General features: G+C 34.9%; 2 protein-coding genes across 3 annotated transcripts; one reads left to right on the top strand and one right to left on the bottom strand.

Annotated features, from left to right (window-relative positions):
* Nucleotides 1-1658: 1658 nt before the first annotated feature.
* LOC130987600 (protein FIP1-like) lies at nucleotides 1659-10288 on the top strand. 2 transcript variants are annotated; one of them, XM_057911191.1, is made up of 14 exons: nucleotides 1659-1962; nucleotides 2506-2597; nucleotides 2677-2781; nucleotides 3017-3066; nucleotides 3785-3851; nucleotides 5623-5695; nucleotides 6437-6492; nucleotides 6690-6786; nucleotides 7639-7723; nucleotides 8000-8062; nucleotides 8328-8387; nucleotides 9197-9289; nucleotides 9792-9854; nucleotides 9936-10288. In XM_057911191.1, exons 1-14 carry the CDS (start codon nucleotides 1907-1909, stop codon nucleotides 10032-10034), a joined length of 1059 nt encoding a protein of 352 aa, XP_057767174.1. In that variant the 5' UTR covers nucleotides 1659-1906; the 3' UTR covers nucleotides 10035-10288. The 2 variants fall into 2 exon arrangements, with proteins under 2 accessions (XP_057767174.1, XP_057767180.1); XM_057911197.1 differs by lacking the exon at nucleotides 1659-1962 and having other exon boundaries at nucleotides 2506-2593.
* A 242-nt stretch (nucleotides 10289-10530) lies between these two features.
* On the bottom strand, nucleotides 10531-16212 carry LOC130987590 (uncharacterized). The gene is made up of 15 exons (XM_057911180.1): nucleotides 15857-16212; nucleotides 15452-15697; nucleotides 15005-15129; nucleotides 14651-14867; nucleotides 14399-14524; nucleotides 14070-14326; nucleotides 13217-13324; nucleotides 12930-13071; nucleotides 12679-12844; nucleotides 12274-12431; nucleotides 11875-12198; nucleotides 11684-11758; nucleotides 11401-11470; nucleotides 11151-11308; nucleotides 10531-10749 (listed from the first exon to the last, which is right to left on the bottom strand). The coding sequence occupies exons 1-15, from the start codon at nucleotides 16133-16135 to the stop codon at nucleotides 10600-10602; spliced, it is 2601 nt and encodes an 866-aa protein (XP_057767163.1). The 5' UTR covers nucleotides 16136-16212; the 3' UTR covers nucleotides 10531-10599.
* Nucleotides 16213-17013: the final 801 nt, after the last annotated feature.

Genomic DNA, 17013 nt, shown 5'->3' with positions numbered 1-17013 from the left:
TCAGTATGTTTCAGGATAACACTTAAATTAATCTAAATATTTTATTCTAATTTTGTTGGAGTTCATTTTTCGGTATATAACACTTACTTTATTTTTTATTAGTATTTTTAAAAGTTGTAATAATATGATTTGTTTTCCTACTGGCTAATTTAAACTTCACTAATAAGAAAACATAGTTAAGTAATGAGCTAGTCTCAGAAAAAATAATTTTATGCACGATTAGCTCAATTTTTTTAAAAGGACATATTTTAATGTGAACATGTTTTTACTCATCCGCTTCAACATTAATGATGTGTTTCTTCTATTATTTATGAAAAAAAGGGTTTTCTTCATATAAGAGAAAAATTAAAAATGATACTCTAGAAAGAAAAAAATCATAACTCAACTATGTAATATGCCATTATGAAAATCTTTACAATACATATTTTTCAGAAAAACTAAGTGATTTGAAGTCACGTAAATATTGAACATATAAATATAACACCTAAGTATTATATCTGGTTAACATTTAAATATAATTTTACTATATTTATCTGAATATTGTTTATAAAATATTTAAATTGTTTAATAACAATAGTTATCATTACATTTTATATAAAATTAAAAATTTATGTGTTTTCAGAGTCAAGTTCTTTATTGAGTAATTGATGTGGATTATTTTATTTATTTAAAAAATTCAAATTGAAGTATATGTGAATTTTTTCAAAAATAATATTTGAAATATAAAATTATTACATATAAATATAGATTAAAAAAAATCTGAAATACATATAAATTTTATGTGGAATTTTTTAACAACAAATCCTCCTACTTCATGTACGTATACTGTATATATAATAAAATAACATTACTAAAATTTTTAAAAAAATTAAAAAAAAATTAGGAGGCCCAAAGGTGGCTCCGTATCACTTGCTGAACTAATTTGATTATTCATGTTTATATTGATTAATTTGTTTGTTAATTAAGCTTTAAATAATAAAATATTTAGATTTGTTAATGTTCCATCAAAAATCGTAAAAAAAAATACGTAAGGTTAATTATATATATAAAAAAGAAGAATCTTCTGTTATTACGAGAATATTATAAAATCAAATTTCAAAATTTCAATATATCTTTTCCTTAATTATTGCTAAGGCTAGTTATGTAAACTGCTAATTGCATTAATTATCGATTTTTTAATTAGATTATAAATTGACAAATTTACCCCAATTATGTATATACATATTATGTAAATTTATCACTACTCTATTCCAAAATAGTGACAACATTTGAGATGAAAACTTGAACTATAGTTTGGTAATTGGTATATACGCAACGCAACCACAGATGACGTCCCAATCATCTGATGAATTATTTAACTTTTTTTATTATTAGAGTAGACACGAGTTCGCACCACTTGGTGTATCTTTGAGGACAATAAATTACTCCCTCCGTCCACCAAAGATATGCCATAATTTCCTTTTTCGTCTGTTCACAAAAAATATGCTACATCCATTTTTAGTAGTAAGATCCACACCATTCCACTCACATTTAAAGTGAGACCCTTACTCTACTACCAACTTCACTCACATTTTATTAAAATATGTGCCGAAAGTAAAGTGACATATCTTTGGTGGACGGAGGGAGTATTTAACTTTATATACGTATAAAATTGACCCCTCAAAAAAAACTTTATATACGTATAAAACACACAATAAACATTACATAAATAATTGCTTAAATTCTCATTAAAATCGTTTGTCAAACACAGTCTGTTTTGCAGAGGTATAAATTAACAGATTCCGCCTGAGAAGAAAACAGTCGGCGGAGAGATCGGATAAGGAAAGAAAATTCAGCTCAAAATCCGGCGAGAAACCCATGAGTTGGCCGATTAAACTCGCCAACAACTAAGAATTTCTCTTCAAAAATGTCGATGGACAGGCACGGTTCTTCCTTCGTTGCATCTCCCGAAGAAACCAACCTGTACGTTTTCTGAATTGTGTTTCTGAATTTTTAATAACGTGATTTTCCTTTTTTTTAATTATCATCTGTTGTTGTTGGAGTGGAGGTGACGAATTCTACCTAAGTTGCAACTTGAATTGCTAAATGATCATTGTGTGTTTCCGAATATAAGTATTTATCTCATCACGGACTGGTACTTTTGTTGGAGTGAGTGAAAGTATAGACTGGAATTAGTTCGAATTTTATCAGTGTGTTTAATGCCTAATTCAATTATCGTTAAACATATAAAATCTCGACGATTTAAGTCCAATATGAGACAAAATCCGAAGTTCGTGTTTATCTTTCTCGTTCTTCTGCGTACGATGTGCATTGCTTCTTTTTGGCGGTGGTCTGTCGACAGTAACATTTTTGGTTCATGAATTGTCATATTTAGAGTGAAAATGAAAAGGAGTTACAATCCAATATTGGCTTGAGAACATGGCCATAAGAAACCATCTATTGAGCTCCTTTGGGTTTCTAGTGTGGAACTTTTTTTATGGAAACATTTTATTACATGATGTGCAGGTTCCTTGACATACTGCAAGAAGCTCCCTTATGTGGTCACCGGAAGCGAACGAGGATACTTGGAAGTATCTTTTATTGTATTTTATTGGCAAGTTTTTATCTACTGTAACCATGATCATTGAATATCAACATAAGTTGGTGGAAATCTGATTTTCGTTCCATTCTAGGCAGGTTATGCAATTTTTGCTGTGGGAGTTACCTGGATTCTTCAGTCTTTGGAAGAATTAATTGTCTCACTACTCTGTAGCTGCAATGTCATTCTTTTGGCCGTTACAGGTCATTCACGAATGTCTAATCACTTCTATGTTTATATAAGCATGTCATCTCTGAAGTTTTCTGATCAACTCTCATGAATTTGCTTCTCATTGTTGTTTTATTTAATAATAAATGGTTTTATTGTTTTGGAGATGTTTTCATGAATGCTATATAGGACCTACTTCTTGAGAACAGGTGTAGTGAATTCTTTATTGAACTGTTTTATTTGCTAAACATAGCTTCCCAACTTGTACAGGCATTTTTCAACAATATTTGGTTTACCAAGTTCAGAAGATACGCCTACAGGTATTTACTTATCCTTTTCTTGATGAATTAATGCCATCATCCTCATAGCTCTTACAATCAACAAGATACACCTATAGCCCAAAGTTAGATTTTGAAATATGCATTGAATTGCTTTAATCATTCTAAAGCACCAAACTAGAAAGTGAGTTCTGATATGCATCCGTGAAAATAGCAAGCACAGCAGAAAAAGTCTAGCTTAATTATGAATCTTCATGTTTGGGGCTTATTTAGGAATCACAGCAGTACTGGATTTGTGTGTGGCTGTGCTGTGGATGCATAAACTGGTGCATTGGGTGATTTATACTGTTGGCGACAGGAGTTGGAAGTTCTCTTAATTGGAATGTCGAGAAAGTGTTGAAGACTTTGACACATATAATAGATTAAGCAAAATTATTCAAAAAAATGAGTACGAATATATGAAACACAGCATCAATGATGGATGCACAGCAGTAGACAAAGGGTTGTGTTGGAATTATGAGCTTCTGTTTTCATTTGAGTTAGGTTAATGTTTCAACTAACATAAGAAATCCCTATCTCAGCTGTTGATGGTGTTAATGTAAAATAAAATTAAAAATCTTGTTGATTTTGACTTGACCATTTAATGCATTGCTTGGTCTTAAACCATGAAGCCCTGGAGTTACATTTCCACAGCTTTAAATCTTTTTATTTTTTATGTTATTATATTGTTGGATAACATGATATACACTTAACTTTGTAGGGTTATTATGGTTTCAGCCAAAAGTTGAAGCATATAATTCGCCTACCATTTGCTACTATTGCATATGGTATGCATGTTATTTCCTGCTCGTTCTTTCTGTCATTGAGTTCATAATCTGATGCAATCCTCCTGTGGCTGATACATTAGTTATCCAACTGACATAATTTTTTTCTATCTAAATGTTCTTGAAATCCCGATTATATATAATTTCTTTTCCTGATAACGTATAACTTTATCGCTTGTGTGTATAAAAATAGGATATCAGCCACTTATGTGTAAAAGAACTTAATTCAATCCTTTTTGTGTTGGACTCATCGTTTGATAAAATCTCCTACATAAGCAAAACTTGAAGTTCCTTGTCTGCCCTTGCCAGGCTCACCTTCTGGTAATCGCTATCGTTTTTCTATAAGACAGTATCAGAGCCGCACTAGTATCTCTTTGATTCCATGTGTTTATTTCATTTTAGAAAAATTACATCAGGGCTAAAAAAATTGAAACTTTGTGACTTTTTACAAATTATTGTAGAAATTGGACAGTATGGAGTTGCTTTCTTAATTTGTGAAGTTGCTTTATGTTAACTTTCATACACTTCAGTTGATAAGTTAGTTTCCTGTAACTTGCCCATAATAGCAAGTATTTCGGATGCTGTCTGTTTCCTCTTGTATTTCTATATTGCTTTCTCTATTACCCCTCCTTTGGTCATTGCCCCAAGTGGCTATCAACTAACAACTGCATGTCAAAATTATAAGTTATTTATTTCAGAAGAGTTAAGATCTTCTTGATACCGTAAAGGCATTTGATAAGATTGAGATTCTAGAAGTCTCTGAAATCGATCTTAAGGACTCAAGATTTTCTTACTTAAAATGTAGAATGACCATGATCTCAGTGATGAACCATCAATACTCATCCAATATTTTCTACATCATAATTGCTTGGTGTTTGGGAATGAGAGTAAAGTTGATATATGATCACATAATTTATAAATTAAGATTACAAAATAAAAATATAAAGTGACATTTGAAGGAAACTTACTGTTTCACTTTTCTTATTCACTGGACAAATCTTTGAGGGGATTTAGAATACAGAAAAAGCTTGTGTACTGTAGCTAAATGTCATCTGATATTGGATAGAGATATGAAGTTGTTCCTTTTGGTTAAATAGCCCAATTGAATAAATTGACAGTCTCTTAATCTAAATTAAGTAACAACTCTAGACAACCATCAACTAGTTTCTCCATGTTCCACATTTTCTGAATATAGAGTATGGCTCTTGTTTAGAGCCTCTAGCAACTTGTGTTTTGTCTTTGTTGAGGTGCTCAAGCTTCTGTTGAAACTGTAAATGAATTTGAACTCAATCACTATCATGGAGCTATTTTGTGTTGGCTAACTTGTCGAATCATTTGTACCTCTACTCTAAGCTGGCATTTTCTAATAACCTCCTTAATCTTGTGGCAATTCATTAATTATGATTTTCAGCCTAAGATGTAACTCGGCTTTGGTTATACATTCTTTCATTCTGGCATTTCAAAAATATCTATTGACTTAAGAACTAGGGCTGCTTTACTGTTTGTTTGATTTCCCTCATCAAATAATTTTCAGAGCTGAAAATATGGGGCTCTGGTTTTCAATTTGTTTATCCTCATCACAGATTATAATTTTATTCATCCAATTTGCTATGTTTTGAATTCAATAGTACAATGAATAGTAGAAGTTTGACTTTGAAGTCTCAAGTGGTCTCTTGCTAATTCCCTTCTTAATATTTATGCGTATGACTCTGGAGGCACAATAATGAAAAGAAGCAATTAAAACTTCATGGATTTTATTTATCTGATCTCGCAGGAACTGCTGCGATGCTGCTTGTCATGGCCTGGAAGCACCATATAAGTTTTCTATCAATTTCGATGCTACTCAGGTCAAAATACTAAAATACAATACGTGCTCTAGTGATCTAGTTTTGAGAACCCCATATATCACTTTCTATGCTACTCAGTTACTTGCTGAAATAGAACATTAAGTATCATTTCTGTAGAGTTGTTCGCAACCCTAGGCCCTGCATCCAATAAGTGCTCAAGTTCATGTGTTTTGTTATAACATCATTTTTTGGCATCTGCCATTCTACTCGCATTTCTCTTTAAAGGTAAATTATCAAAATGGACGCAGTTTGCAGCTGATTACTGCGTATTTTTTGAATGAGCCATCTTTGACATATTTTAAGCACTGTAAAACATTCCTAAGTATATTGCATATGTAACTTCAGAAATCCTGTGCCGATTTACATCATTTTTTCATGTTCTCTGATATTGGTGATTGTAATAAATCTTAGGCAACTATAGCAAAGCACTGGATGAAGTATGCAAAACAGAGGGAATCAAAACTACTTTTAGTTCATTTTCTTAAAGGAGATGCTGCAGTACTATTTACAGTTGTCTTGGGCCTTGGACTGCACTTATAACAAGCCATTATAGCATTGTTTTCTGTTAAATCAGAGCTATGTTTACATCTATTAGAGCTTGCTTCCTTGTTTGATCTTTTCTTGTGAGATGAGTACAAGGAATAGATGTAGTTCCCCATTTCATGTTTGAAACTGCTTAATCATTTCCTGAGGTGGCTCTTGATTCTTATAACTTTATTCTTTGCCTGTTAACCTCTGCAGGATTATTATGCTGGTTGAAGCAGTATGTGCAGGTTTTTTCATGAGCATTTACATCGGTGAGTTGGTGCCAAATTATGTTATGGAACTTAGCACTACAAATTCTTAGAAAATAGCTCAGAAGGCAAAATACATGAGAGAATATAAACATTATGCTGTGATTTCTTGCATGTGGATTATAATAAGGTTACCTGACAGAATTTAATCATTATATTAAGCGGTAAGCTATTGCTTAAGAGCATTCTGGAAACTGCAGGTTATGTGCACCAGTACAATTCATTGGATTCCCAACCTGATGTTTTGAACTCATTGTACTCTCCACTGCAACAATCAAGTCCTTTAGAAGGATTGAGGTAGTGATATAATCTGCTATATACATCTAATAAATTCTTTTAGCCAGCTAAACTCGACAAAATTTCTTAAACTTTGGTGTGTCATGGTGATGTAGAAGGAGTTAACTAAGTTCAACTTTTTACACCTTCCCCACCCACTACCTTTTGAAAAAGAAAAGTTAAAATAACAATAATTAAGTCCACTTATTTTTCAGACTTTCAAGAGATAACAACATTCTCCTTATTATTATTCCTCTCTGATAGCATGCTTGGGATTCCATTGTGAACAATTCTTCTTTGCCCTATACTTATTTTCCTAGTAAAATATATTTGGAATTTGTGCAAAATGATTATGGACGAGCCTTCACCTATCTGTTCCCCTATAGCTTTTAAAAAATGTGTTCATCTCTTAACTGATCTTATCGTCATTTTAGTGTTCTCTAACCTTCCCAATATACTAGTCTCCATGTATTCCATTTGTTCAAGGTTTCTTTATGAAGGTGTCAACATTTACTTCTTTGATTATCACATGCTCAACACCAAATTATAGGTTGTTCCAGAGTTTTCTTTGGGTATCACATCTTTGAGTGTTTGTCACTCTGTTCTGTTACACTTATACTGTGTCAAAATGATGGTAGTTTGAGAATTTCTTGATACTGGTTTTAAAGCATGTCCTACTTCAAGTAACCATGACTGATGCCACAACTATCTCGCAGGATAATTGATCATCAGTCAATTGCGTTAAGAGAATAAGTTGAGTCACTATCAGTTGGAAGCAAAAAATAGACTCCAGTTCTAGCAGATTTAATATTATGATCAGTAACTTTAGTATGGTCATGTCGATGTATATTATGACATTTTCTTTTGTGATAGGTACCATGATGGGGGGCGGCTGTCAGATCAGCAGATGGCATTGCTGCAGTATCAGAGAGAAAACCTTCACTTTCTCAGCGAGGAGGTAAGTTGTATCAAAAACCGCATCACAAATTCTGCTCCTACTTTCATTTCTGTGGTGTAGAATATATCATGAATTTTGATGGAAAGTTGGCGGTTCATGTTGGCTAGGATGTAAAGTAGGTCTTAATTATATTAATGAAGTAAGGTTTCATGCAAGTCAACACTGCCCAAGTTCATCTATTAATTTCTTCTTGATTGGAGCTTGAAAATGGTGGCATGTTGGCATATACATATTGGGATGTTGTGCGATGTATGATCTTCTTAATTTTTTTTATAGATTCTTAGACTGCAAGAATGTTTGAGCAAATATGAGAGAACTGATGATGGGAGCACACCTCAGGTAATCATAATCCTTCATATGTAGTTCTGCAACTATGGCACATATTATATTCTTTCTGGCTCGAATATTAGAGAATACAGATGCTGATTCTGCTATTCTTTCTGGCCCGAATACATTAGCATCTCATTCTCTTTAGTTATTCCAATGATACATCTCGTAACTGCCAATGATGTTTCTGTATTAATGTGCATCTTAGTGCTGCGCCATTTGATCAAGAACTTCTTCGAGATATAAAACTTATGATAAATTTTGTTGGTCCTTGTAGGTTGATCTGGCGCATTTGTTAGCAACTCGTGATCAAGAACTACGGACACTTTCGGCAGAGGTAATAAAACAACTCTTCTTCATGGCAGGTCTAAGTAGTAGATGAACAATTTTTTTCCTATGGAGTCAGCAATTTTGTTTGACCTGGTTGTAGTAATGCTCTTACCAGTGACTTTTAGTCGGCCGTGTGATAGCCATATATGCAGAAGTAGGATCAAATTATTATGCAGCTTATAAATGAGCTAATTCTGTTTGTGGGCTTTTAGATATAATCTCTATGGAAGTCCGAGCAATAGTTTAAGATCTTATCTTTCTATGTTTTTAGACCTGTAAAAAGATAGGTCTGTACATCACATCTTAATGGCATTGAAATATTACCATGGTGAGCATGATCAGAATGTGTGGTGAGTTAATTATCATAAACAAGTATAATTTATATAGATGAAAGATATAAAATATAGTCCTTATTTGATGGAGTATGAACGTACATTGAGTGATATATGTTCTAAAACAAAGATATAAATAATATTCTAACTAATATTATAGTTTCCATTTCAGATGCAATTCTGGTTTTTGCTAATTATTCATCATTTTAATACATAATTACAGATTATGCTTACTGTTAGGGTTAGTGTCAAAGTGAATTGAATTGAAAGAATTCAGTCTTTAGAGCTTTATTATCCTTCATGTGGATTCTTGTTTCTAGTAACCTAAATTTCTTCCCTTTACATATTCTCAAGGGTCGATATTCATTTATAGAAGCCTGTGACCGCGAATCTTTGTATAAGTCTCTCCTTTCTGTGAATCTTGACAATGGGAGTTCTAGACTTCAGTTTCTCCATATATTATAAGGAGTTTCCTTCCTTGCAGATGAACCAGTTGCAGTCTGAACTTCGACTTGCTCGCTCTCTGATAGCTGAGAGAGACTCAGAGATTCAAGGTGTTCGCAATACTAACAATCAGGTAGATACTGGCCGCAACTTTTTCTGTTTCATAACCGTCAGTACCTAAACCCGGATGGGAAGGAAAATGCCAGGTGTCAAAAGAGTCTTGAAAATGCGTTAAACGATACAACTGATGGGAACATCAAACATGCTATTTTCTAGTCTCCACTTATTAAAAGGTCATCTCAAAATTCCAGCCTATACCCTCCACTCACCTAGTGGCCTTACTGCTCTGAGCCCCTTTTTCTTTTGGCCAACATTATCATCCTCATCGATTGGGCTGCATCAACCTATTCAATTATGCTCCTCCCACTTGTCCATCTAGTGGGAAATATGAACTACTTCACTAAAAAAATCAAATATCTAGAAAGAATTAGATACATAATAATAGTGATTTGCCAGTATAGATAATTCTGATTTCATGTGTCCAGTCATATACGCCATATTCAAAGTCCTTTTGAAATATGCATGTCTCCGAAGTTGTTGTATTAACTTTTGATGCATTATCGATCATGGAACAGTATATCGAGGAGAATGAAAGGCTTAGAGCTATACTGGGGGAGTGGAGCACGAGAGCAGCTAAGGTAGTAACCTTCCTCATGTTTTTGGAAAATACATGTCTCTGTGTTTTGTCGAGTTTCTGATTTTGTGTGGATGAACAAAAGCTGGAGCGTGCGTTGGAGGCTGCAAACCTGTCCAACTTGGAATTGCAGAAGAAACTTTCATCCAAGACTCAGACTACACCCGATCAAGCAGATCAGTGAGTCCACTAATCATACTCTCTCATTGTATCTCGTTTCCCCGTTTGTCGGGTGCATTCACTTGACTCTAGAGTCTTCTAGACTTCCATTCTTTTCTTTTCTTTTCCCCTTGTATAGGAGAGTGTAGACAGAAGATTAAGTTTACTGATTGGGAGTTTGCTCAAAAGAAAGTGTATAGGAATTTGAATTTTAGCAAGCCCTTATTTTGAGTTTACTGAACTTGAGCAAGATGATTTCTGATTCTTTTTATTTTTTAACTTTTGTTTTTGGTTTATTTTTAATCCTTTTTCAATTAAGGACAGTAATGTCTACTTATCCAAAGAAGTGCGTATATTTTTATCTTGTGTAATAATAACAATAAAAGAAATAGGAAATTCTCGTGTCTCAATTATTTTCTTTTCCAATGGAATGAATATATATTGCATCCAAGTCCCGTTAAAACGGTTCTGCCTGATAATTTAGCACCAACAGAATTCTAAATAAAATTTGCAAAACCGTATGAAACAATACCAAAAGCAAAGAGAACCATATAACTGAATCACACAAGCAAATATCCAATACAGTAGAATTACAATGGGGATACATGATTGGTCTCATTAAGGAAGAGACAACCAAACACAAAGTTGTAGAAGTCACTTCCTTTCACTACGCCTCCGTCCCCAAATATGGTTTCAGTATCATATGTGCACGCGCGAGTACAGTCAGGGCAATACGTTACCTTGCAAACCAAGACATTCTTAAGCATGAGCAGACTAATTCAACTATGTCAGCATCCACTCCAGTTATACGGAAAAACACACATCAACACACACACAGAGGAGAAGCAGTTCTAGAAAGTGGTAATGCAGGGAGTCGGAGACCTCAGGGATTTGATTGTTTTGGATAGAACTAACAAAGTTATTGCTAGTGAAAACATGCTAACACCAGAGACTATGAAGATGAATTCTCGTCTTGTGTAGACATTCTACATCTACACAAGTCAAGATGGACCACGTGCTTCACTTTTCAACAGATGAACGCAGGAGTTCCATGATTTCATGTTTTCATATTTCTCTTTTTATTCAATTAAAATATGTCATATTCTTTTCCATAAGTAAAGAAAGTAGGAGCTTATCATACCTCCAGTAATTTAGGCTGATAGTGGCAGTCGAGCATGACATCTACCCCATACATCGCTCTAGATGTTGGACTATGCATTTCTGGATGCACTGCAGCAGCAGCCTCGAAAACAGATCTTATCATCTGTTTAACTCTTAGATGGATATCCAACCATTTTACTGCAAAACATTAATGATAAGCACCATGTGAATGAAGACTCTATCAACCCACTGACAAATAGTACCAACTGAAACATATGGAAATACAGTACCAGTATGTTCTTGTTCAAATTCTTTAACAAACTCCGGTGTGTTCATGTGATTCAATCTTCCCCTGTAATTCTAATGATCGCACAAATTGCAAACATACGATGAGCACATAATTTGCTTCAATTTTCTACATCAAAGAGCAAGTACTACTCAACCAATGATGCACTCTATTTGAATACTGATATCCTTCACAAACTAGGTGATGACATCAAATTACTTGTAAGACATGTTCAGAGATTGCGGAGGCACTATTTAACCCAGGAGGTAAATGGTAGATATAATTACCATAACAGTGAAATGTGTCTCGTATTCAAAGAAACTGTGCTTCTCCAAAGAGTATGTGTTATTTGCCAACCTAACCTGGAAAAAGAGAGAGACATTTTCAAAAACTATAAATTATATATATGTAACAAACCATGATATTCAACACCTTATAGTATCACCTCAACAAAAAAAAAAACAAGAAATGAACATACCCAAAAGACCTCTGAAAGGAATATCTCCAAAGGGTTGACACTGCGCACCAAGACAATGTAACGCAGATCAAACTTTTTCCCTTTGAATAAGGCAGGGTGCTCGATGTACTTCTGACATATTTTTGGGCCAGTCTCCATGAGACGGATAATCGCAGATAAATTATGAGTGACAGTCGTATCAATAGTTCTTGCCATGTTCCATGGTTTTAGGATCCACAAATTGTCAACTCCATCCCTTTCACGTGTATAACAGTCTCCTATAAGTTGAGTAAGGTGTGTTTCAAGATTATATGTTGGCTGGAGCCAGTGAGGAGCACCATGAGCCTATCAAAAGTGGGGGGAGGGGGGTGTTATGCAATTTATTAATTGATTAATGCTTGAAGTTGGAGAATATAGAACCTTCTGAACAGTTTCAGCCAGATGATGTTTCATAACAAGGCAAGCCTCAAAAGGAAATTGATTCATATATTGCTGATCATTCAGTCCAACAGCCTTCTTCATCTCCTCATCAACTTGCAAACTGGTCCATATAATATCTGCGTCCTTTGGTTCACTTACTGTGGAAGGAACAATTGGAAAGAAAATGAGAGTTATAGAAGAAAGAAAGTCAAGTATATATGCAATGAACAGGGAGCAAGTATAGATTATATGACCCAAGTGACTTAAAGTAAGAAAAGATGACGGAGATCATATTTGCATCATGGTTGCAAGAAAACTCTCTCCTAGCATCTCTTGCTCAAACAATTGCCTTGAGCTTAATATAGGAATCCAAAATTTCCAGTGGCAGTTAGCTCAAGGACATACTGATCACAAATTCTGGACGTGTCAGAAATTCCTCCACTTGATGTAAATCAGTGTAAACCTTCAACACACTTCGATCACCATGAAGCAGACTGTTGGTTGCAGATGCCTTTGCTAGCACCGGAGAAAATGTTCTCGAGTTCAATTCTGTGTTGAATTTTTCATACTCCTAGAGAAACAACATTAAATTTTTGAATGAACATTTGCAATTTTGGATGGACCAGACTATAAAACATCACAACCAGAAATCATACTCTAATAAAATAGTTTTGAGGGGTATGGAACCAGGCAGTAAGCCTTGCAGAACGTTGCCGCTCCTCCCCAATGCCAAACAGGTAATCACGAGTGCATTCATCACCTCGTTGTATGATTTTTGTAGGCCAAAGAACTGAGTAACTGAGAATTTTCACTCGATATTAGTAACCTTTCAATGAAATATAGGAGTAAGATTAGGATCCCAAGGGAGAAAACTAATACAGCAGACTATGAAGATGCTCCCAACATAAATAGGGGAATATAAGAAATGGTTTGAAGAAAGAACCTGACAGCTGACTCCAGTTTACCATTGGGCATGTACAGAAAAGGTGAAACTCTGAAATTGGCTTCATCACTGTGCCGCAAAGCTGAACCGAGCTCATCCATCACATACCTGAGAATGATGTCAAATAAAAGCTATGATAAAGCACAACTAAAGACCATAACATTCACAGTTGTGTCCACAAGATTACAAAATTTTCGTAGTTGTTCTGTTTCTCAATAACTATTTCAGTACATCTTTTTTATAAAATAGTTCATTGAATATCACATGGCAGAAAGAGACTAGGATGACTCAACATTAATGGATGTGGATTCCATTTCTACCCAACAATGAACATTTTCAGTTATCGTTGTTTGGCAAAGAGCATGGTTGAGTGAAAGGAAACCATGCCTTTTCCAATCCAAGCAGAATCGCCTTTTCTAACATATAATGGTAGGGGACCTTTTCAGTCATTGTCCAACTTGAAGACAAGAATAAAGTAGCTTCGACAGCTAAAGACATTTTCTAGTTAGGAGGAACTCCACCGATGAAACAAGTTATTATGTTCCAGGCTTCCAGCGCCATAAGGTCCCTCATCAATTTAGTAGTTCTTTGATTATCAATACATGATTGATGTCCTAAATGATCATAACTACATTCTATGGTCTTTCTCCTGAATAGAAGTGAAAGATCCACATTGATTTTAAATGGCTATAATTCTCTTCTAATGGACCAACTAGCATCTCAGCCAATCTGGCAATCAAACTAACATAATAAAGGGATATAGGACATACTTGCTAGTACATAAATGGAATATCTCAATAGCCCCCATATGAAACTCAATAAAGGATTTAAACAATAAGAATCAAGTGAATACCAAACAGAAGTTTCATCAATCTTTTCTTCATCAGCTAGCCGATATGTCATTAGGTACAACCACATAGCACTGATGACACGATCAGTGAGAGATTCTTCAGCATTGAACTCAGGGAGGCGGGGTTTTAACATTGAATCAGCAACGCTCTTCTCAGATTCTAAGATCTTGGAAGTACTAAGACCATTCAACTCAGAGAGAGTGGGGAGAGCTTCAATAATATCAACAGCACTCTCCCCAAGAGGGCCGGGAATATCCACCTATTGTAATGCTTCGGTCAACGTGATTGGCAGTTTGGAACAATTTAAATAGTTTTCATTCAACAAAGTTACCTCCAAAGCAGTTAGCTTGGTAAATCCTCTAAGATGGTTTAGTAGTATGCTGCTTAAGTTCTCATAGAATGTATTTCCACGAAGATTCAAGTATGATAGCATAGGCATTTCAGTTGGAGAAAAGGCCTAAAGAAAAAGACAGTCAGGACAAATTGAACATCAAGTTAGATCAAGAAATAGCTGAAGAAAATAAGGGGGAAGCAGGAAGCTAAAAGTTGAGGAGAGTCATTTGGAGTAAGAAGAATACTATACCTTAGTGATAAGATTTTGGATGCCCCTATTTGAAAGGTCAAGAGATGTAACTCTTTCCAACTGATGATCACTCTCATCAGAACCTCCAGGATTGTCTTTCTCGTATAGTCCTCCACAGAATCCTAAGGCCCACTTGCCATACTTAGGAGTGAACTGGGAATTATAAATTTCCAGCTCACAGCAGCTTCCTAGAATATGAGCTTCCAAGTCATTTGCACTGAAAAAGAAAGTAACTTAGCATCTTCCACGTAGTTTACACTGGGAAGGAAAAGTTTTCACAAAAACCTTCTACGCCTAAGAAAATTCAAGCATATTAGACCTAAATTGATCCTAATCAAGAACATAAAGACTCACCCAGTTTCCAGTGCAGGATTATAGTTCATCCACAGAGCTCTGAGAGATTTAAATTGAGACACCACTTCAAACAAAATCTCAGGATTCTCGAGCTTGTTGCCACGGAGGCTTAGTGCAAGCAAATGCTGGAAACATCAACCAATAGCAAAAATACGATAAAGTCATAAACCAAAGAATCCTCTCAGTTTGGTTTAAGTGCAAGTTATGTCAACTAGTTGAACAACCACCATTGCCATAAACACTACACAGAAACGCAAACAAAAGAATCTGAACCATTCATAAGTAGATAAAAGGAGCAGCGAAAATGGAAAATTTGATATAGTTTCGGCAAGAGTGACTGAGTGTGAATCGTGTTTTTGTTAGATGCCCCCCTTAACTTCTTAGTTACTACTTCTTAAAGGTTGTCACCTCCAGTGTCAGTTAGCCTTAGCCAAAGAGGAGACATACAGGGAATTTAGCCGGTAAATCAAGGGAAACTAGCGTAGCATCGTCCATTTCAAGATCTTCGAGCTCCAACCACCTAACAGAATGAGCGCCTTCTTCTTTAACTCTACAAAACTCTCTCTCAACTACTTCTGCAGCACTCATTTTAGCATCATCTTCATCACCCGTCTCCTCAGCCTCCGAATTCAAATCCAAGTCAACACACATCAACGACGCCATCCTCTCCACCAATCCAGGAACCTCCTGCAACTGCACCATCATAACTCATAAAATCAGAAAAAATAACTTGAGATAAGATTAATCAATAACAACAGAAATCATCCATTGAAACAGCGGTATGTGCCTGTTCAACACATTTCAATAAATTAAACAGATAATAAGATGTGTAACGATTGAGTTCGTAAATACCTGCTTATAAGCATCGGAGAGGCGAAAAGTCCAGGCGTGATCAACCAGAAATACATCGGAATGTTGCCCGACATAGTTCGCCGTCAACACAAGCCTCCTCTGCCTGTCGCCCTCAACGGGCTCCACCTGAAAATAGTTCCCGCCATCGAAAGTCTCCGCCGTGAGCTTCTGGTAGAGTTTCCGGTGCAGAGGCTGCGGGAGACCCGACGCCGCGAGAAGGACACCGTGGACCTTAACGAAATCCTCGTAGCTGAAAATTCCGGTGAGGGCGGGCGACATGTTTGTAGTTGCGCGGTGGCGAGCAGCTCAGGGTTTTTGAGTGAAGAGTGGAGAGGTTTTACGAGCTTTTGTTTGGGAATTAGTAATATTAAAATTTAAAAACGTGCCCCAAAAACATGTCATAATTTATCATTTTTATCTTTCCACAAAAAATTGTCATAATCTATTTTTAACAATAATATGTGAATTTCTTTCTCCACTCACTAAAACATCGTTTGGTTTGATGAATGAAATTGATGAGATTGATAGGATTGTCCACCCAACTTTGGAATGATAAACAATAACTCATTTAGGTGATTATATGCGGGCCGAGTTATTAATCACAAGCTCAATCATACAAACCAAACACTTGATTAATGTGAATTATCTTATCACTCAAATTAAACGCCCCCTAACTTCATTAATTTTTTTCAATTTTTTTAATTTGTGGACCCCTTTCAACACTAATAAATAAACAATACTATAATTTTTCTTTAATTTGTGGACCCGAATGGTTTGAATCGAAAATAGTGCGAGCCCGGTAGGATTGGCCCGAAAATCGAAAGGGTTGGCCAGATTAACCGAACACTTTCTTAATAATATATTTTTTAATTTTAATACTTTACTTTTTAATTCGATAATAACATTTCGATGCTTGTAAAATGTGTTTTGATTTTTTCCAACGACTAATAACAAACATTTATAACATAAAAGTCAAAAAAAAATAGTCATTTATATTAAATGTATATCGAATTCTTATCGGAAATTAAATTAACATTATATATTATATAAACTTACATTAAAATAATACTAATTTTTGTATCTTAAACAAGGCGAAATATCTTTATTTAAAAAACACGATATATTTTTTTATTATAAGAATATGATTATCTATAAAA

The sequence above is a fragment of the Salvia miltiorrhiza genome, chromosome 1 (assembly GCF_028751815.1).
Source record: "Salvia miltiorrhiza cultivar Shanhuang (shh) chromosome 1, IMPLAD_Smil_shh, whole genome shotgun sequence".
Classification (NCBI taxonomy): domain Eukaryota; kingdom Viridiplantae; phylum Streptophyta; class Magnoliopsida; order Lamiales; family Lamiaceae; genus Salvia; species Salvia miltiorrhiza.
This window is presented reverse-complemented; position numbering and strand designations above follow the sequence as displayed.

Excerpts from the sequence above, each read along its gene's own strand:
- LOC130987600 (XM_057911191.1), top strand. The coding sequence starts at position 1,907 with ATGTCGATGGACAGGCACGGTTCTTCCTTCGTTGCATCTCCCGAAGAA. Across the intron at positions 6,493-6,689 it reads TTTCATGAGCATTTACATCG|GTTATGTGCACCAGTACAAT; the intron begins GTGAGTTGGTGC and ends TGGAAACTGCAG. Across the intron at positions 7,724-7,999 it reads TTCACTTTCTCAGCGAGGAG|ATTCTTAGACTGCAAGAATG; the intron begins GTAAGTTGTATC and ends TTTTTTTTATAG.
- LOC130987590 (XM_057911180.1), bottom strand. The coding sequence starts at position 16,135 with ATGTCGCCCGCCCTCACCGGAATTTTCAGCTACGAGGATTTCGTTAAG. Across the intron at positions 14,868-15,004 it reads AATCCTGCACTGGAAACTGG|TGCAAATGACTTGGAAGCTC; the intron begins GTGAGTCTTTAT and ends TTTCTTTTTCAG. Across the intron at positions 11,759-11,874 it reads TCCTTTCAGAGGTCTTTTGG|GTTAGGTTGGCAAATAACAC; the intron begins GTATGTTCATTT and ends CTCTTTTTCCAG.